Source organism: Mandrillus leucophaeus, unplaced genomic scaffold (genome assembly GCF_000951045.1).
Source record: "Mandrillus leucophaeus isolate KB7577 unplaced genomic scaffold, Mleu.le_1.0 Scaffold241, whole genome shotgun sequence".
NCBI classification, from domain to species: domain Eukaryota; kingdom Metazoa; phylum Chordata; class Mammalia; order Primates; family Cercopithecidae; genus Mandrillus; species Mandrillus leucophaeus.
Genome location: NW_012102488.1, coordinates 733966 through 750976, shown reverse-complemented (window position 1 = coordinate 750976; position 17011 = coordinate 733966). Strand labels below are relative to the sequence as shown.

General features: G+C 40.1%; 1 protein-coding gene across 1 annotated transcript in view; it reads left to right on the top strand.

Annotated features, from left to right (window-relative positions):
- SCAPER (S-phase cyclin A-associated protein in the ER) overlaps positions 1 to 17011 on the top strand; it is a 605860-nt gene that overhangs the window by 547660 nt on the left and 41189 nt on the right. The window contains exon 27 of the mRNA XM_011982670.1: positions 421 to 576. Within this exon, the coding sequence (XP_011838060.1) occupies positions 421 to 576 (156 nt within the window). The remainder of the gene's footprint in view (positions 1 to 420; positions 577 to 17011) is intronic.

The following is a 17011-nucleotide window of genomic DNA, read 5'->3' as shown; positions in this document are numbered from 1 at the left end:
GGAGCTTGCAGTGAGCTGAGATCCGGCCACTGCGCTCCAGCCTGGGCAACAAAGCGAGACTCTGTCTCAAAAAATAAATAAATAAATAAAAGAGCATAAATGTCATTATAAATCATTTCACTTGTTGTTAGACTCTTCAAACCAGTAAGAATGACTAGACAATCATTTTCATTCATTTTTTTCTTGAAAAATAATATTCAAATAACCAAAAGAAAGAAGAGAGAAAAAAATACTTACAGAAAGAGCTGATTATTCAGGAGTAAATCTAAGGAAATTCTGACTTGAGATGCTTTACTCAAACTTGTGTTGTGTGTGCTTGTTTGAGGGGTCCAAGCCTGTGTATTGTAAGATTCATCACTGAAGGTGAAGATGTTGCTGGCCTATTCAGATTGATAACATGCATTTCTCCCCCACATCTAGCTACGTGGTGAACATGGGTCTGATTGACAAACTGTGTGCCTGCTTCCTCTCGGTGCAAGGCCCAGTGGATGAGAATCCCAAGATGGCCACATTTCTGCAGCATGCCACAGGACTCTTACATGCAATGTGCACATTGTGCTTTGCTGTCACTGGAAGGTAAGGCATCTACTTGATCTCAATCTAGACTCAACTTTTGGAACATCTCCTGAATTTTGCCCCTTCTAGGGTCATTTCATAGGATTTCAGGTGGTCATCTTGGCCATCTTTCCTCTTTGTTCTTTCCCCATCATTGGCTTTCTATATTGAGATGTATATTACTTTCTCATTTTTCTGGGCCACATACTCTTGCCAGTCTTTTTTTCTTGTTGGTGTCATAAATTTGACTATCATTGCTGGAAGAGACCTAAGAGGTCATCCAGTCCCTCTTCCACTGAGATCCAGAGGAGTCCAGTGATTCTCCTTCAGTCATTGAAGGAAACAAAGCCTAGACCAGAACAAGCCAAGCCCTCAGCCCTACAGAGCGTAGCCTGAAAGTGCTCATTACCATCATTCATGTGCTTTCCGTTATAGGCTCCTAGGTTTATTTATTTTCGCTCTGTCCCTTCTTCTAGAGTACTTCCATGAATAAGGGAAGGGAGCCATCTAAAACAATAGGTCCCTGAAGTCACACATGACCCATGGGCATTGTGAAAGCCAGTGTACCAGGGACTACTACTGGCCTGGCTGGCTATTTAGACTGCCCCATCCCATCCTACCCCATCCCACCCTGTGGACTGTCCTCAGAAACAATAATTCTCTAGGAAGGACACAAGTAACCCTCTGGGTCTTCTTTTCTTCTCCCCAACCCATCCCTCACCAAGTAAGAATCGTTGATCATAGTGCCTCCATTTTTCTGATAGGAATATGACATATCCCTTAGGCATATTGAGGATATTCAATCAAATTTCTTATAATTAATTCTAAACAGCACATATGTGTTACCTATTTTTTAATTATGTGTTTTGTATTTTTAAGAATTTGTCAATTTGAAGCTTCTAAAGTCAAGCTTCTTAAGGAAATATTATCCATCTACATTCAATGTTCACAGAATACCAGTAACTATATTCAGAACATTTTAAGAGAGGGAAACTGTATTCTGAAATGAACATCCTCAACATTTTTTAGTTCATTATACATAGGACCCCTAAGCCCACCTATCCTTCCTTACTCTTACCCAGTCCCTCACCACCAGTCACATTCTAATAAAATTAAGACTGTCTAGAGAAGTCAGCAAAGCCAAGCATGCCTGTATTCAGTGTTCCAAGTTAGTCTCTTCCCATCAAGAAATGTAGACCAAGCCTACCTTCAGTGAGAGCTCAGGAAGTGACTGTTTGTGGGTCTGTGACCTAAGTAGGATCCAGTAGTAGCGTGCTACACAGACGCTGGCATACCAAACACTGTCCATCTGGAACAGTGGCATCTGCCAGCTTGGAGGCCACCATGCTGCCCAGCTAGTTACTGTGCAATGGCCAGGCCCCTCCCTGGAGGTCTCCTCTCAGGCAGGAGACCTGTGCTGACCTTGTCTTTTCTTGAACACATAACATTACATTACAAACCTCCCGGCATCTCAAGTCTGCGTCACCTGTATTTTCTTGAATCCAGATCAATATCACAAACATAAGCGTTTCCATATGTGATTGCTGTACAGTCTGTGGGCTTCAGCTTTCACTTTCACACAGATTCAGTCACTTGAAATCTATGGAATTTAAAAGAAACCTAAAGGTCATTCACCATCACTTGTTTTTTGTTGGAAAAGCAACTGAGCCAAACTGACTTGAATCAGGACCTGAGATTTCTAGCTTGGTGCTCCTTCCACTTGACTTTATATGATTCAGGATGTAGGAGCATATATTTCGTTTCTTTGAAAATTTTCTCAATTACATATGGAACATGGAAATAGGATCTTCTTCTCTTTAATGCACACAGTCATGCTCTTGTTCTCAAGACACTGAGCATCTGTCCTGTGCCAAACACCAAGTTAGGTAGGTAATAAAGATACTACCCTCAGGGAGCCAAGAGTCTAGTGTGAGGTCAGACTTATAAAGTAATAGTTATAGCAGAAGAGAATTTGCACAGAAGAGGAAGTAAAGCACTTACAGAGGAGGTCAAAAAAGGCATCCATAGGCAGAATCCAAGAAAAGTGGAAGGAAAAATCAATTGAGAAAAAGGACATGATATGTACATTATGTGGTATACCAGATGTTATTGGTGCCTTTGGTTCACCTGGAGGTCATCTGCCAATGGCTTTCTATATTTCTCTGCCTCAGGACGTTCTCTGCACAAGGAGCTATTTGCTAGAATGCAGAGGAGTTTAACGCCTCCAGTAGTGACCCTCAAACAATAAATTGGTGGATAATACCCCCACCTCCCTAATGTTCAGTAGTACAATTCTGAGTATATTCTGTACAGTTCTCACAGGATCCTCAGCCCTAACCTGTTTTTTGTTTGTTTGTTTGTTTGTTTGTTTTGTTTTTGAGACTGAATCTTAGATTCTGTCGCCCAGACTGGAGTACAGTGGCACTATCTCAGCTCACTGCAACTTCTGCCTCCCATATTCAAGCAATTCTCCTGCTTCAGCCAGCTGAGTAGCTGGGATTACAGGCACAGGCCACCACTCCGGCTAATTTTGGTATTTTTAGTAGAGATGAGGTTTCACCATGTTGGCCAGTCTGGTCTCAAACTCCTGACCTCAAGTGCTCCATCACCTTGGCCTCCCAAAGTGCTGGGCACACCTGGCCCATAACCTGTTCTTTAACACATCCTTGATTTAGTTTTCTCCCTTCCCTGTTTCTCTTCTCTTCATCCTCACAATAATCTATTTGCACCCATATTATTTTTTCAGGATCTGCTTTTAGGGCAGCCCAAACCAAGAGATATGGACATACAAGACTTAGTGTCATGTTTAGTTTGATGTAGCCGTGCAATTGGGCAACTGGGGAGAGCAGCAGGACATGAGATATTAAATGAGCTCCATAAATGTTAGTTCTTGGGAGGTGCAAAGGGCTACAAGAGCTAGACTAGAGCTGTCGAAGGCTGCTAAAGTTGCTTGAGAGGGAGGACAGGATCAAATTTCTGTTACAGAATGATCACTCCTACTAAGAAACATAGAGATAACTGGAATGGCACAAGCCTAGAGGCAGAAGGATTAGTAAAGAGGCTCTTGCATAATCCAAGTGAGACATGTTGAGGGCCAGTAAGGTCAATGAAAATAGAGATGAGCAAATACATTACGAGGGAGTAGAACAAATGTAGGGGAGATGGCATAGGGTTTCATGGTGTGGGGGGTGAAAGGAAGGGAAGCATCTAGAATGACTCCCAGGTTTCTAACTATAAAATTTTGAATGGTAGATAGCAGTCTCCAAATTAGGAAATATTTATAAACAGTTTTTCATAGTGGAAATATGAGTTTGGTCCTAGACATGCGTAAGGGTTATTATATATGATACAAGATTATCATATACATATACATATACATACATGTATATGTATAAACTTTGGTCTACTTGGATAATCTTTAGGCATGCCTAGGACCAAACTTATATTTCCACTAAGAAAAACTGCTTATATTCTCAAACTTGGAGACTATACTGTCTGCCACTCAAAATTTTATGTTTATTATATATTTATACATCCAATAAATTATGTTTACACATCTGATACATTTTATTTAAAATTTTTAATTACTATATAATTTATTTTATTATGTATATGAAATATAATTCCTTCTATGTACACATACAACTGGATTTTAAACAGTGATTTACTCTTGATCGTTTTTAAGAATTCTTAATCTATTTTTCTCCATTATAATTTCCTTCTCTAACCTCAATTGCTTAGCAAACTTCTATTATTAGGACTTACTACAAAAACAGATTATTCTAGAAAGAAGGTCCAGGTGGTTTCCTGGCTTAATTTACCTAGGAAATTCTTTGCAATATCAGTGTAAGCTGCTTCTCTGAAAGACCTGAGAAAAATGACCCCTCATTGTTGTTCTTCCTCTCAGCCTTCAGTCTCCCAACATTTCCTGAACACCACCAGACCACAGGTATACAGGGAGTTTTTTCTACCTCCTCAGATTCGTTTACTTCTGATATTTACAGATTGTTTTCTCGTGCTTATTTCTTCATGAAAAGTATATTTCTAAACTATAAATCACAGTGATAAGCATTTTGTTGCATGCATTAAATAGAGTTTCTGCTGTAGGTCATAGGCATGTCCAAGAGGAAAGGTAGTGTGGTTTTTGCTTTATTGGAGTAATTCACGTAATGTCTATTTTGGCTACCAGAAGCTAACCAGAGCCAGAGTCAAGGAAAGCTTTGTCCTCATAGCCCTTTTGTGACAGGAATGAAAGAGGAAGAGGAGCTAGAGAGGGCTTCAAAAATTGCCTCTTGTGATGGCAGAGCCTGAGATAATTAAGGGGACTAATTGATAGCACTGGGCTTTGAGTAAACACTGCAGTCTGCCGGTGGCCCAGCCTTTGTGATGGTGATTACTGCTAGTCTGCCTTTGCAATACTCTCCTATTGTGCCCTTAATCTTCTAATTTTTACCTAGGTTTTCTTTTTTCTTTCTTTTCTTTTTTTCTTTTTCTTTTTTTTTTTTTTTTTTTTGAGACAGAGTCTCGCTCTGTCGCCCAGGCTGGAGTGCAGTGGTGCCATCTCAGCTCACTGCAACCTCTGCCTCCTTTGTTCAATGTGTTCTCCTGCCTCAGCCTCCCAAATAGCCGGGATTACAGGAGCTTGCCACCATGCCTGGCTAATTTTTGTATTTTTAGTAGAGATGGGGTTTCACCATGTTGGCCAGGCTGGTCTCGAACTCCTGACCTCAGGTGATCCACCCACCTCGGCCTCCCAAGGTGTTAGGATTACAGGCCTGAGCCACCTCACCCAGCCAAATTTTTACCTAGATTTTCCAAAACACATTTTGGACGTCAGAATTTGTGCTGTTAGTCTTTGCTTCAATTTGTGATAGAAAAGCAATAGCTGATGACTTGTATCAGGTTTAGTTTTGAAAAATGAACTTGAATTTCTTTAAGTAAAAGTTGAAATTCTGATCCTCTGATGAAAGGATTGATTTTATGTCAGAATTGCTCCAGAATTTTAATATTGTTAAAAATTATTATTAATCACTTAAGCAAAATTCAACAGTCTGTAATGGGACTCTCAGAAATGGGTATTTCTGGCCAGGTGTAGTGGCTCAGGTAATCCCAGCACTTTGGGAGACTGAGGCGGGCGTATCACCTGAGGTCAGAAGTTCGAGACCAGCGTTGGCAACATGGTGAAACCCCATCTCTACTAAAAATACAAAAATTAGCCGAGAGTGGTAGCAGGCACTTGTAATCCCAGCTGCTTGGGAGGCTGAGGCAGGAGAATTGCTTGAACCCAGGAGGTGGAGGTTGCAGCGAGCCAAGATCACACCACTGCACTCCAGCCTGGGTGACAGTGTGAGACTCTGTCTCAAAAAAAATGAAATGCCTATTTCTTTGGCCTTTACTATTAACAGTTGTCTATTCTTGGTCCTACAAGTAAAGAGAAAACGATGGTTTTCAAATCTCAGGGCAGGAGCTCAATTGCTGTAATTGGTTGAGGCTCATTGGGTCCCCCTTAAGGTGCTGACTCCTTAGCAGAACTAATAGGATCAGCATAATAATGAGTGATTATAAATTAAAACCAACATGGGCTGTTAACTTAATCAGTAATCATTTACAGTATTCCTAACTGTGCTAGGAACTATGGCAACAAAGCCAGGAAGCAGTGGACCCACAGTAAAAGAGTTTGCAATCCTTACAACTACACTGAAAAGAGGAACTTATAAAACCTGGATAATTCTGATTGGTTGGAAAAGACTTGTGAATTCAAGAATATTTGTATACAAAAACAAGTTTGATGTTATATATATTTGTGTTTTTCATTTTCATATCCATAGATGACAATAACAAAAGGTGTTCTAGCCAAAGTTCTGGAAACCTATGTCATGAAAAGATAAGAATGATTTGTGATTTAGTCCATTTATTATGTGGCTATAAATGAGTGCTTTTCAAGCGTTTAAGGGTGCTTGAAAACCATTTGTTCAAACAAAGGTAAACGTTAACTCTGCCCGCCTGCCTGTTCATTCATTGAACAAATATTTATGTAGCACTTGCTCTGTGCCAGGCCCTGTGCTAGGACTGGGAGAAAGCAGTAATGGCTCAGACATCAATTTTGTCTAAGGACTCTATAAGCTAGTAGGGGGAAAAAGATGCCTATACAGCTATCTACAGTACAAGACAGAGAGTGATCAAGAGGATAGAAGATAACAAAAGCACTTAACATGCTGCCTGGTACATAGTAAATGCTTCATAAATGTTGGCCACTATTATCACCATCATCACTGATGGAGTTCAGAGGAGGGAGAAATGACTGTTACTTTTCTGTGGGGATTAGCTGGTTTTTAGAGCAGCTAAAATTTAACATGGCCCTCGAAAGATGGAAAAGATTAGAACATGCAGAGTTGAGAAAAAGGTGGACCAAGAAAATAGCATAACAAAGACATAAAGGAGAAAAATACAAAGAACAGAGTACCTTAACTGAACTTTGAAATATATATGATGGTATTTTAATGCTCCCAGATCCTTATGAGGCTCAAATGGGATCATAAATATAAAAAGACTTTGTGAACTACATAAAATAATTTGCTGAGACGTGGTAACGGCAATAGTGTCATTAAAACCCTTTGACTAGAGGAAATGGATAAGTTTTGAGACACATGCAACCTACCAAGATTGAACGATGAAGAAATCCAAAACCAAAACAGACCAATAGCAAGTGATGAGATTGAAGCTATAATAAAATTCTCCCAATAAAGAAAAGCCCATGACCAGAGGGCTTCACTGATGAATTCTACCAAACATTTAAAGAACAACTAATACTAATCCTACTCAAACTATTCCAAAAAATAGAGGAGGAGGGATTGCTTCCAAACTCTTTCTACAAGGCCAGTATTTATTACTCTGATGTCAAAGTCACAGAAACATCAAAAAAAGAAAACTAAAGGCCAGTATCCCTGATGAATATTAATGCAGAAATCCTCAACAAAATACTAGCAAACCAAATTCAGCAAAAAAGATCTTTCATTATGATCATGTGGGATTTATCCCAGCAATACCAGGATGGTTCATTATATGCAAATTAGTCAGTGTGATACATCATTATCAACAGAATGAAGGACAAAAACTATATGATCATTTCAGGACATGCTGAAAAAGCATTTGATGAAATTCAGCATCCCTTCATGATTTAAATAAAAAAAAAAAACTCTCAAAAAATTGGGTAGAGAAGAAACATACCTCAACAGAATAAAAGCCATATATAGACAGACCCACAGCTAGTAGCATACTGAGTAAGGAAAAATGGAAAGCCTTTCCTCTAAGATCTGGAACACAACAAGGATGCCCACTTTCACCACTGTTACTCAACATCATACTAGAAGTCCTAGCTCGACCAATCAGACAAAGGAAAGAAAAGGCATCCGAATCAGAAAGGAAAAAGTCAAATTATCCTTTTTTACAGATGGTACGATCTTATATTTGGAAAAACCTAAAGACTCCATCAAAAAACTATTAGGACCAATAAACCAATTCAGTAAAGTTGCAGGATACAAAATCAATGTACAAAAATCAGTAGCATTTCTATATGCCAACAACAATCTTGAAAAAAAATCAAAAAATGTAATCCCATTTACAATAGCCATATATAAAGTTAAATATGCAGAAATTAACCAAAGAAGTGAAAGATTTCTACAATGAAAACTATAAAACATTGATTAAAGAAGTTAAAGAAGACATAATAAATAGAAAACTATTCCATGTTCATGGATTGGAAGAAGAAATATTGTTTAAAATGTCCATACTATTCTAAGCAATCTTCAGAGTCAATGCAATCCCTATCAAAATATTGACGACATTCTTCACAGAAATAGAAAAAACAATCCTAAAATGTATATAGAATCACAGAAGACCCAGAATAGCCAAAGCTATCCTAAGCAAAAAGAACAAAACTTGGAAGAATCACATTACCTGACTTTATAATACAAAGCTATAGTAATCAAAACAGCGTGGTACTGGCATAAAAACAGACACATGGACCACTGGAACAGAATAAACCCAGAAACAAATTCATACATCTACAGTGAACTCACTTTCGACAAAGGTGCCAAGAGCATACATTGGGGAAGAGTCTCTTCAATAAATGATGCTGGGAAAACTGGACATCCATATGCAGAAGAATGAAACTAGACCCCTATCTCTTACCATGTACAAAAATTGAAATGGATTAAAGATTTTAAGACCTCAAAACTATGAAACTACTACAAGAAAACATTGGGAAAACTCTTAAGGACATTGGACTGGGCAAAACTTTCTTGAATAGTACCCTACAAGCACAGGCAACCAAAGCAAAAATGTATAAGTGGTGTCACATCAAGTTAAGCTCCTGCACAGCAAAGGAAACAATCAATCAGGTGAAGAGACAACCCACAGAAGAGAGAAAATATTTGCAAAGTACCCATCGGACAAGGGATTAACAACCAGAATATATAAGAATTCAAACAACTCTATAGGAAAACCTCTAATAATCTGATTTTTAAATGGGCAAAAGATCTGAAGAGACATTTCTTAAAAGAAGACATACAAATGGCAAACAGGCATATGGCAAACATCACTGATCATCGGAGAAATGCAAATCAAAACTACAAAGAGATATCATCTCACCCCAGTTAAAATGTCTTTTATCCAAAAGACATTCAATAACAAATGCTGGAAAGGATGTGGAGAAAAGGGGAACCCTCACACACTGTTGGTAGGAATGTAAATTAATACAACCACTATGGAGAACAGTTTGGAGATTCCTCCAAAAACTAAAAATAGAGCTACCATACGATCCAGCAATCCCACTGCTGGGTATATACCCAAAAGAAAGGAAATCAGTATATCAAAGAGATGTCCACACTCCCATGTTTGTTGCAGCACTGTTCCCAATAGACAAGATTTGAAAGCAGCCTGTGTGTCCATCAGGAGATGAATGGATATAGAAAATGTACTCATAATACACCATGAAGTCCTATTCAGCCATAAAAAAGAATGAGATCCTATCATTTGCAACAACATGGATGAAATTAGAGGTCATCATGTTAAGTAAAATAAACTAAGCACAGAGAGATAAACATCAAGTGTTCTCACTTATTTGTGGGATCTAAAAATCAAAACAAACTCATCGAGATGGAGAGTAGAAGGATGGGTACCACAGGCTGGGAAGGGTAGTGGGTGGGTGGGGGAGAGCTGGGGATGGTTAATGGGTACAAAAAAATAAAAGAATTAGAATGAATAAGACTACATATTTGATATCACAACAGGGTGACTATAGTCAGTAATAATTTAATTGTACATTTTAAAATAACTAAAAGAATATAATTGGATAGTTTGTAACACAAAGGATAAATGCTTGAGGGGACAGATAACCCCATTTTCCATGATGTGACTATTACTCATTGCATGCCTGTATCAAAATATCTCATGTATCCCATAAATATGTACACCTACTGTGTACCCACAAAAATTTTAAAAACATAAAATGAATTTTTAAAGCCTTTGAGCAGGGAAGTGACCTGCTATTTGGGAGCACTAGTCAGGTGTCATGTGAAGAATGTATTAGAAGGTGGCAAGTGGAAGGGGCATTAACAGTTGTCCAGGTAAGAGACGAAAGGAATGGAAAGAAGAATGTTTTGAAACACCCTCCCATAAACACTCGTTTTTATGTATGGTATCACCAATCTCTTGGGCATCAAGCTCCAAACCTCATCATCTCTAATATCTCCTCCTGATACCCCAGATCTAATCTACCGCCACATTCTGTGGATTGAAAGGAAACTTAAAGTCCCCTATCTGGTCATCCAGTCAGGCTTGAATCTTTTCAGTAAGCTTCTCGGTCTCTATTCAACACCTCCAGTGACAGGAAACTCATTACTTACTAAGGGGAGCTTGAGTTGTTGACGCTTAAACTCTCTCTCCTTATACCAAGCTAATATCTGTTTCCCTAGTGCTACCTATTAGTGTAAGGCCTACTTGCTCCTTGGCAACATGCAGACTAATATGAACCTACTCTTCTTCCTGAACTCCCTTGGTCTCACTGTACTTCATATATTCCTTTGCTTTTCTTCTTGTTCTGGTTACAATGGCTGTGCAACAAATTACCCTAAAATTTAGTGGCGTAAAACAACCATCTGTTAATCTCACAGATTCTGTGAGTCAGGAATTCTTTTAAGGTACAGCGAGGATGGGTTATCTTTGTTCCACAATGTCTGGGGCCTCAGAAGACATGAAGGCTGGTGGTTGGAATCATCTGAGTGCTTGTTCACACATCTGTAGTTGATGCTGGCTGTCAGCTGGGGGTCTTTCCATGTGGGGTCTCTGCATAGGCTTAATTGGCTTCCTTATAGCATAGTGGCTGTGTTCCAAGAACAACCATCCTGGCAGTGAGAGAGCAGCTGGAAACCATATCACCTTTTATGACTCAGCCTCAGAAATCACACAGCATCACTTGCACTGGATTCTATTCACCAAGGCAGTCGTGAAGTCCCATCTAGCTTCAAGGAAAGGAGAAATAGACTTTGCCTCTTCCTGGGGAGGATGAAGTTTCTAGAAGAGCATAGGGGACCAGAAATGTTGCTCTGGTTATACTTGAAAAATATAGCCTGCTACTTTCCAGCCTACCCTAAAGATAAATGAGTTCCCAGTCTCCTGTTTTCAGCTGTCTTCTATTCTCTCTGCAGTCTCTTATTTGATACTGTCAGCCCATTTCTAAATATTTTGTTGTCATTAGCTACTGTCTTTGGACAAAAGGTTTGTTGGTATTGGGAGTTGGGCAATGAAGTGAATGTAACAGGACTAGGCAAGTAGAACTAAGAGAAGCAACATTTGTTGAGCACCTTTGATATACCCTGAGCTGAGTGTTTCATGTGGGCTATCTCCCTACAAGCATTCAAGAGTCCTGCTTACATTGTCAAAGGAGTTAAAACAGCCTCTAGACTGATAAGGAGGAGTGACTATCCATATCCTTCAGATCTGGAGAATGAGAAGAATACAGAAGCAGGAACTTCCGGACTATCTCTGTACTCACAATGGCAGAATGCTAATAGAGGGACTTCTGAAAGATCCATCCCAGCTGACATAAAGCCCTACTTGATTTGAAGGGACAGAAAGATGACAACTTCATTGGTACAGTTCACCTTGAGTGTTTACTATGTGCTAGGCAGAAAGGGAACTGGCTGGATCCCAGCCCATAGGGCCAAAGTTTAGGACAGTCTCTACTGACTTACCATTCTCACAGGGGACAAGGGATGATAACCTCAACATGCAGGGTTTAGGGGAACAGAATGTGTCCAGGATACATTTGCAGTCAGATTCTCACTGGCTCTAGGAGGCTGAGAAGGCAGGATCTTAAGAGGAAAACTATGTGTAATGTTATATTGAAGAGCACAGGTTGGGAAGTCAGAAAGATGTGGGCTCAGTTTCAGCTTTCTCAGTTCTGTGACCTGTGGCAGCGTGCAAAAGAGTGATCATGGCTCACTGCAGCCTCAATCCTCCAGGCTCAGTCTATCCTCCCACCTCAGGTGCCCAAGTATCTGAGACTACAGGGATGCACTGCTGCGTTCCACTAATTCTTTGATTTTTTTTTTTTTTTTTTTTTTTTTTTTTTTTTTTTTTTTTTTAATCTTTTCTTTTTTTTTTTTTTTTTTTTTTTTTTTTTTTTTTTTTTTTTTTTTTTTTTTTTTTTTTTTTTTTGTGGTAGAGACAAGCTCTCCCTATGTTGCCCAGGCTGGTCTCAAACTCCTGAGCTCAAGTGATCTACCTGCATCAGCCTCCCAAAGTGTTGGGATTGCAGGCGTGAGCCACCATGCCTAGCCCTGGTTCTTTAGGTTTTCAAAGCTGTTGCTCACATATAAAAATGAATGTGTTACTTCTTCCCTCACAGGGTTGGACACGACAGAAGCAAATGGGGGCTAACATCTGTCACTCTTATCTCTTGTCTAAGATGCTGTTTTTTGCATATTCATGTATTCATTATAACCCATTTTGTTCCAAAAACTTGAGATAGCTTATAGAAGTATATACATCTTTTTTTTTTTAATTAAAAATGAAAAGGAGATAGGCAGGAAAGGTAAATCAAGCCACAGAAAGTAAGGTTAAGGCCCAAACCCTATTCATAACAAGGCCATGATAGACATTTCCTCCTGGAATTCCTACTGGCAATTTCTACCAGGAACTTGTATTTAATATGTTAGATCCTGAGCTCATTGGCTTTCACCCAAAGTTGGCTGTCCCTCCTGACTCCCTTACTCTGCTCATGATTCCAGGAATCTGAATAGATTTTAAGACCCAAAGCCTTAGTCATCTTTGACCTTTCTCTCCCAGAATCCAATCCAGTCCTATTTGATTCCATCAAAGGGATGTTTTCCTCTGAAATATGAGATGGAACATACTATTTATGCCACTTACTTGATATTTGTCAACATGCAGTTCATTATTTCTCTTTCCTTATATACCTGGTTTGTGTCTAGAGTTAAAAGATTTACCTAGAGAAAGAAAAGCTAAATATCCTAGCAGCTCCCTGTCAGGCACATAGCACCTGAAACAAAACAAAATAAGAATTTGAGAAACAGCTGTTCATTGGCAGAGCTAGCAAATACCAGTAAACAATCATTGGCCTATGTCAGAATCCCATTTCCTGGGCCTATTCTATACTTAAGAAGAAGAACTGCCCACATCTCATGTTCTTCTTTCTCTGAGTTAGGAAATAGGCATCCAAGGCCTTCATTCCTTTGGCATGCCTTGCTAAGATCAGTTCTCTCTTTCTTCCTTCCATTTATTTGGCAAATATTTACTTATACCTATTTACTGAGTATATGCTATGTGCCAGACCTTGTCAAGATACCTTGATCGATTGGTCAAAAAGACACCACTCTTATGAAATTTACAGTCTAATGGGGGAAAAAAAGTCAACCAATATACAAATAAGATAATTTTAGCTAGTGACATGAGAAAATAAAGCCTGATAATATAGCTGAATGTCTTGGTCAAGGGTTTCTGCAGATGAAGCAGTCAGGAAAGGCCTCTCAGGGGAGATAAGCTAAGACAGAGCCAGCCATGTAAAGACCCAAGCAAAGAGTATTCTAGTTGAGAAGAATGGCAAGACCCTGAGGTGGGATGTCCCAGAAACAGAGAAAGTGATGTATTGGAATGTGAAGAGCCAGAAAGAAAGAGGTAGAAGATGAAGTCAATAAGTAAAGGCCAGGAGATGAGGACAGAAAGATGAGAAATCTGAATTCTTCTCTTAAGTGTGAAGGGAAGCCACTGGAGGATTTTAAACAGGAGAGTGGCTTAAAAAGTAAAAAGCGTCTGTTTATTCTGTGAAGAATGGATTAGAGAGGCAAGAAAGTAGCCAGAAAGATCATTTAGGAGGATACTGGAATCATAATGCAGCACCTGATATGACAGTTTTCTCCTCCCAGTTACTCTCCCAGCAGAAGCAATTACATTTACTTGGCAACACAACATAGCCTCTGGCAGAGTTCCTTCAACCCAACTTCCAAACTGTAAAAATAAGAGAGGCCCAAAGTATCAACTAGCCAAACCAGTGTGTCAGCACAGGGTCCTTTGCTGTTTACAGTATGGGAAAACTGAAGCTAGAGAGGTCAAAAGTGTCCACCTGAGAGGCAGTACTGGACAGTAGCCCTAGCCTGCAGTTCCAAGATCTAGGAGCATATGTTGTCAGTCATCCAGAGCTGCCTGCCTTCTAACCTCATAGGCTCCTCCCTGCGCCTTCATCCATTCACCTTTAGTTTTCCTAAGATTGTCCTGAGCCTGTCGCCTCTTTACTCTTCCACTTTGTTGTGTCTCCATTCAGACCTTTGCCAGGGTCCAGTTTCTTCTTCTTAGCGGCCTTGTCCTTTACCTTCCATTCCTATTGGTGCCCTCTGGTCTTGCTCTTTCTTCAGCCTCTTCCAGGTTGTTGATCCCAAACAGCAAGACTGTCCATACCATTTTCATCATCTATCACTTCTCCTCTCAGGAAGGTTCCCTTCTCAAGAGTTCCTCTTTAGCCAGGCACAGTAGCTCACAGCTGCAATCCCAACACTTTGAGAGGTGAGGTGGGAGGATCACTTGAGGCTAGGAGTTTGAGACCACCCTGGGCAACATAGCAAGACCTCATCTTCCTCACCTTACAAAAAATTTAAAAACCAAGTGTAATAGCACGTGCCTGTAGTCCCAGCTGCTTGGGAGGCTGAGATGGGAGGATTGCTTGAGCCTACGAGTTCAAGGTTACAGTGAGCTACAATTGTGCCACCACACTGCAGCCTGGGCAACAGAGCAAGACCCTGCCTTTTAAAAAAAAAAAAGGGGGTTCCTCTTTGAGTTCGCCTGAAACTCATAATCAGGTAACTGGAAATTATCCCAGGTATCTGAGCCCATCCTACCTAATGTTCTCACTTTTTAGCTAATTGTCCCTATATTTTTACTGTTCTTTTTCTCCTTTTTTTTTTTTTTTTTTTTTTTGGGGACGGAGTCTCACCCTGTTCCCCAGGCCAGAGTGCAGTGACGCAATCTTGGCTCAGTGCAACCTCCACCTCCTGGGTTCAAGACATTCTCCTGCCTCAGCCTCCCTAGTAGCTGGGATTACAGGCATATGCCACCATGCCTGGTTAATTTTTGTATTTTTAGTAGAGACAGGGTTTCACCATGTTGGCCAGGCTGGTCTTGAACTCCTGACCTCATATGATCCACCCACCTCAGCCTCCCAAAGTTCTGGGATTACAGGCGTAAGCCACCACGCCCAGCCTATTTTTGCTGTTCTCTAACCAAATGTCCTGTCTTGGAGTGCTTACATATACATACATTCCACCTTGACTTTTCTCTTGCCCTCAGCTCTCCATTAAGTCATCCCCATTTTCTTCAACAGAGCTCCAAATTAGATTTGCATTAAAAAAGCTATTGTCCACATCTACTGTATATATAACATAAAAGGTTAGAGAGGGAGGGTGTGCTGTATGTGTGTGCGTCTGTGTGAGAGAGAGACTGACCATAATTTTTTTTTTTTTTTTTTTTGAGAGATAGTCTCACTGTGTCGCCAGGCTAGAGTGCAGTGGTGTGATCTCAGCTCACTGCAACCTCCGCCTCCCGGGTTCAAGTCATTCTCCTGCCTCAGCCTCCCGACTAGCTGGGATTACAGGTGTGTGCCACCACACCCAGCTAATTTTTTTGTATTTTTAGTAGAGACAGGGTTTCACCATGTTGGCCACAATGGTGTCAATCTCCTGACTTTGTGATCCACTTGCCTCAGCCTCCCAACGTGCTGGGATTACAGACGTGAGCCACCACGCCTGGCCGACTCACTATAATTTTCAAAGTAGATTTATATCCGTTGTAACATCCCAAAATTAAACAGAATCTTAGACATCATCTAGGCTCATGTCCAGCTGAGTCTTGAGTGCCCTCTGCTACTACAGTGGTGTGACCTTCCAAGTACCTCTTTCAGGATGAAGAAGAATGTCATATCACACCAAACAACCCAATTCACTTTTGGGTGTTCTCATTACTAGAATTTTTTTTTTTTTTTTTTTTTTTTTTTCCAGAAATAGGATCTCACTGTGTTACCCAGGCTGGAGTGCAGTGAGGCCATCATAGCTCACTGTAGCCTCGAACTCCTTGGCTCCAGTGATGCTCCTGCCTCAGCCTCCCAAGCAGCTGGGACTATAGGCGTGTACCACCACACCTAGCCCTAGAACATTTTCCATAGATTTATTTCATATATGCTTTTTAGTAACATGTCTCCCCTGGGTTCATAAATAAATACTTCTTCAGTTTGAAGATAGCTTTTGTGTCCTTCAGGTCTGAGCTAAACTTCTCAATTCCTTCAAATATTCCTTGTGTGACATTATTTCCAGATGCTTTTACCACACAGATTGCTTTACTTGGGAACTTTCATACTTCTGTGTCCTGAATTAGAGCTGCACCCAGTGCTGGACACAGCACTTCCAGAATAGTCATGTAGTGCACTGGAGCAGGACTAAACCTTCTTTGTTGTGTACATTGTACTCCTGTTAGTCAAAATTGACTTACATTCTTTGTTAATCAAGCAGTGCTGTTTTCTCATTTGAACTGCTAGGCACCTAATTTGCTAAGTCTTTCTTCCCACTTATTGTTGACTAGCTGTATTCCATTCCCTATTACTTACCCTCCTCCCATCTTAAGCATGTGGAATTAGTTTTTATAATCTAAAAATAAGACTTAAGTCATTTGTATATATTTCCTCCTGTTTTTAGTCCTCACGTTTATTTGTAGGTAAACCTTGTTGTGATTACTTTCTCCTCCTTGAAGCTATCTTCACTTTGCTTCTAGGGCACCATACTGTCCTGGTTTTCTTCTTACCCTACTGGTGACTATTTTTTAGTTTCTTTTGCTGGTTTCTTTTCATCTCTCGTGGTTCTAAACTTTGGGGTATCCCAAGGATCAATCCTCAGAC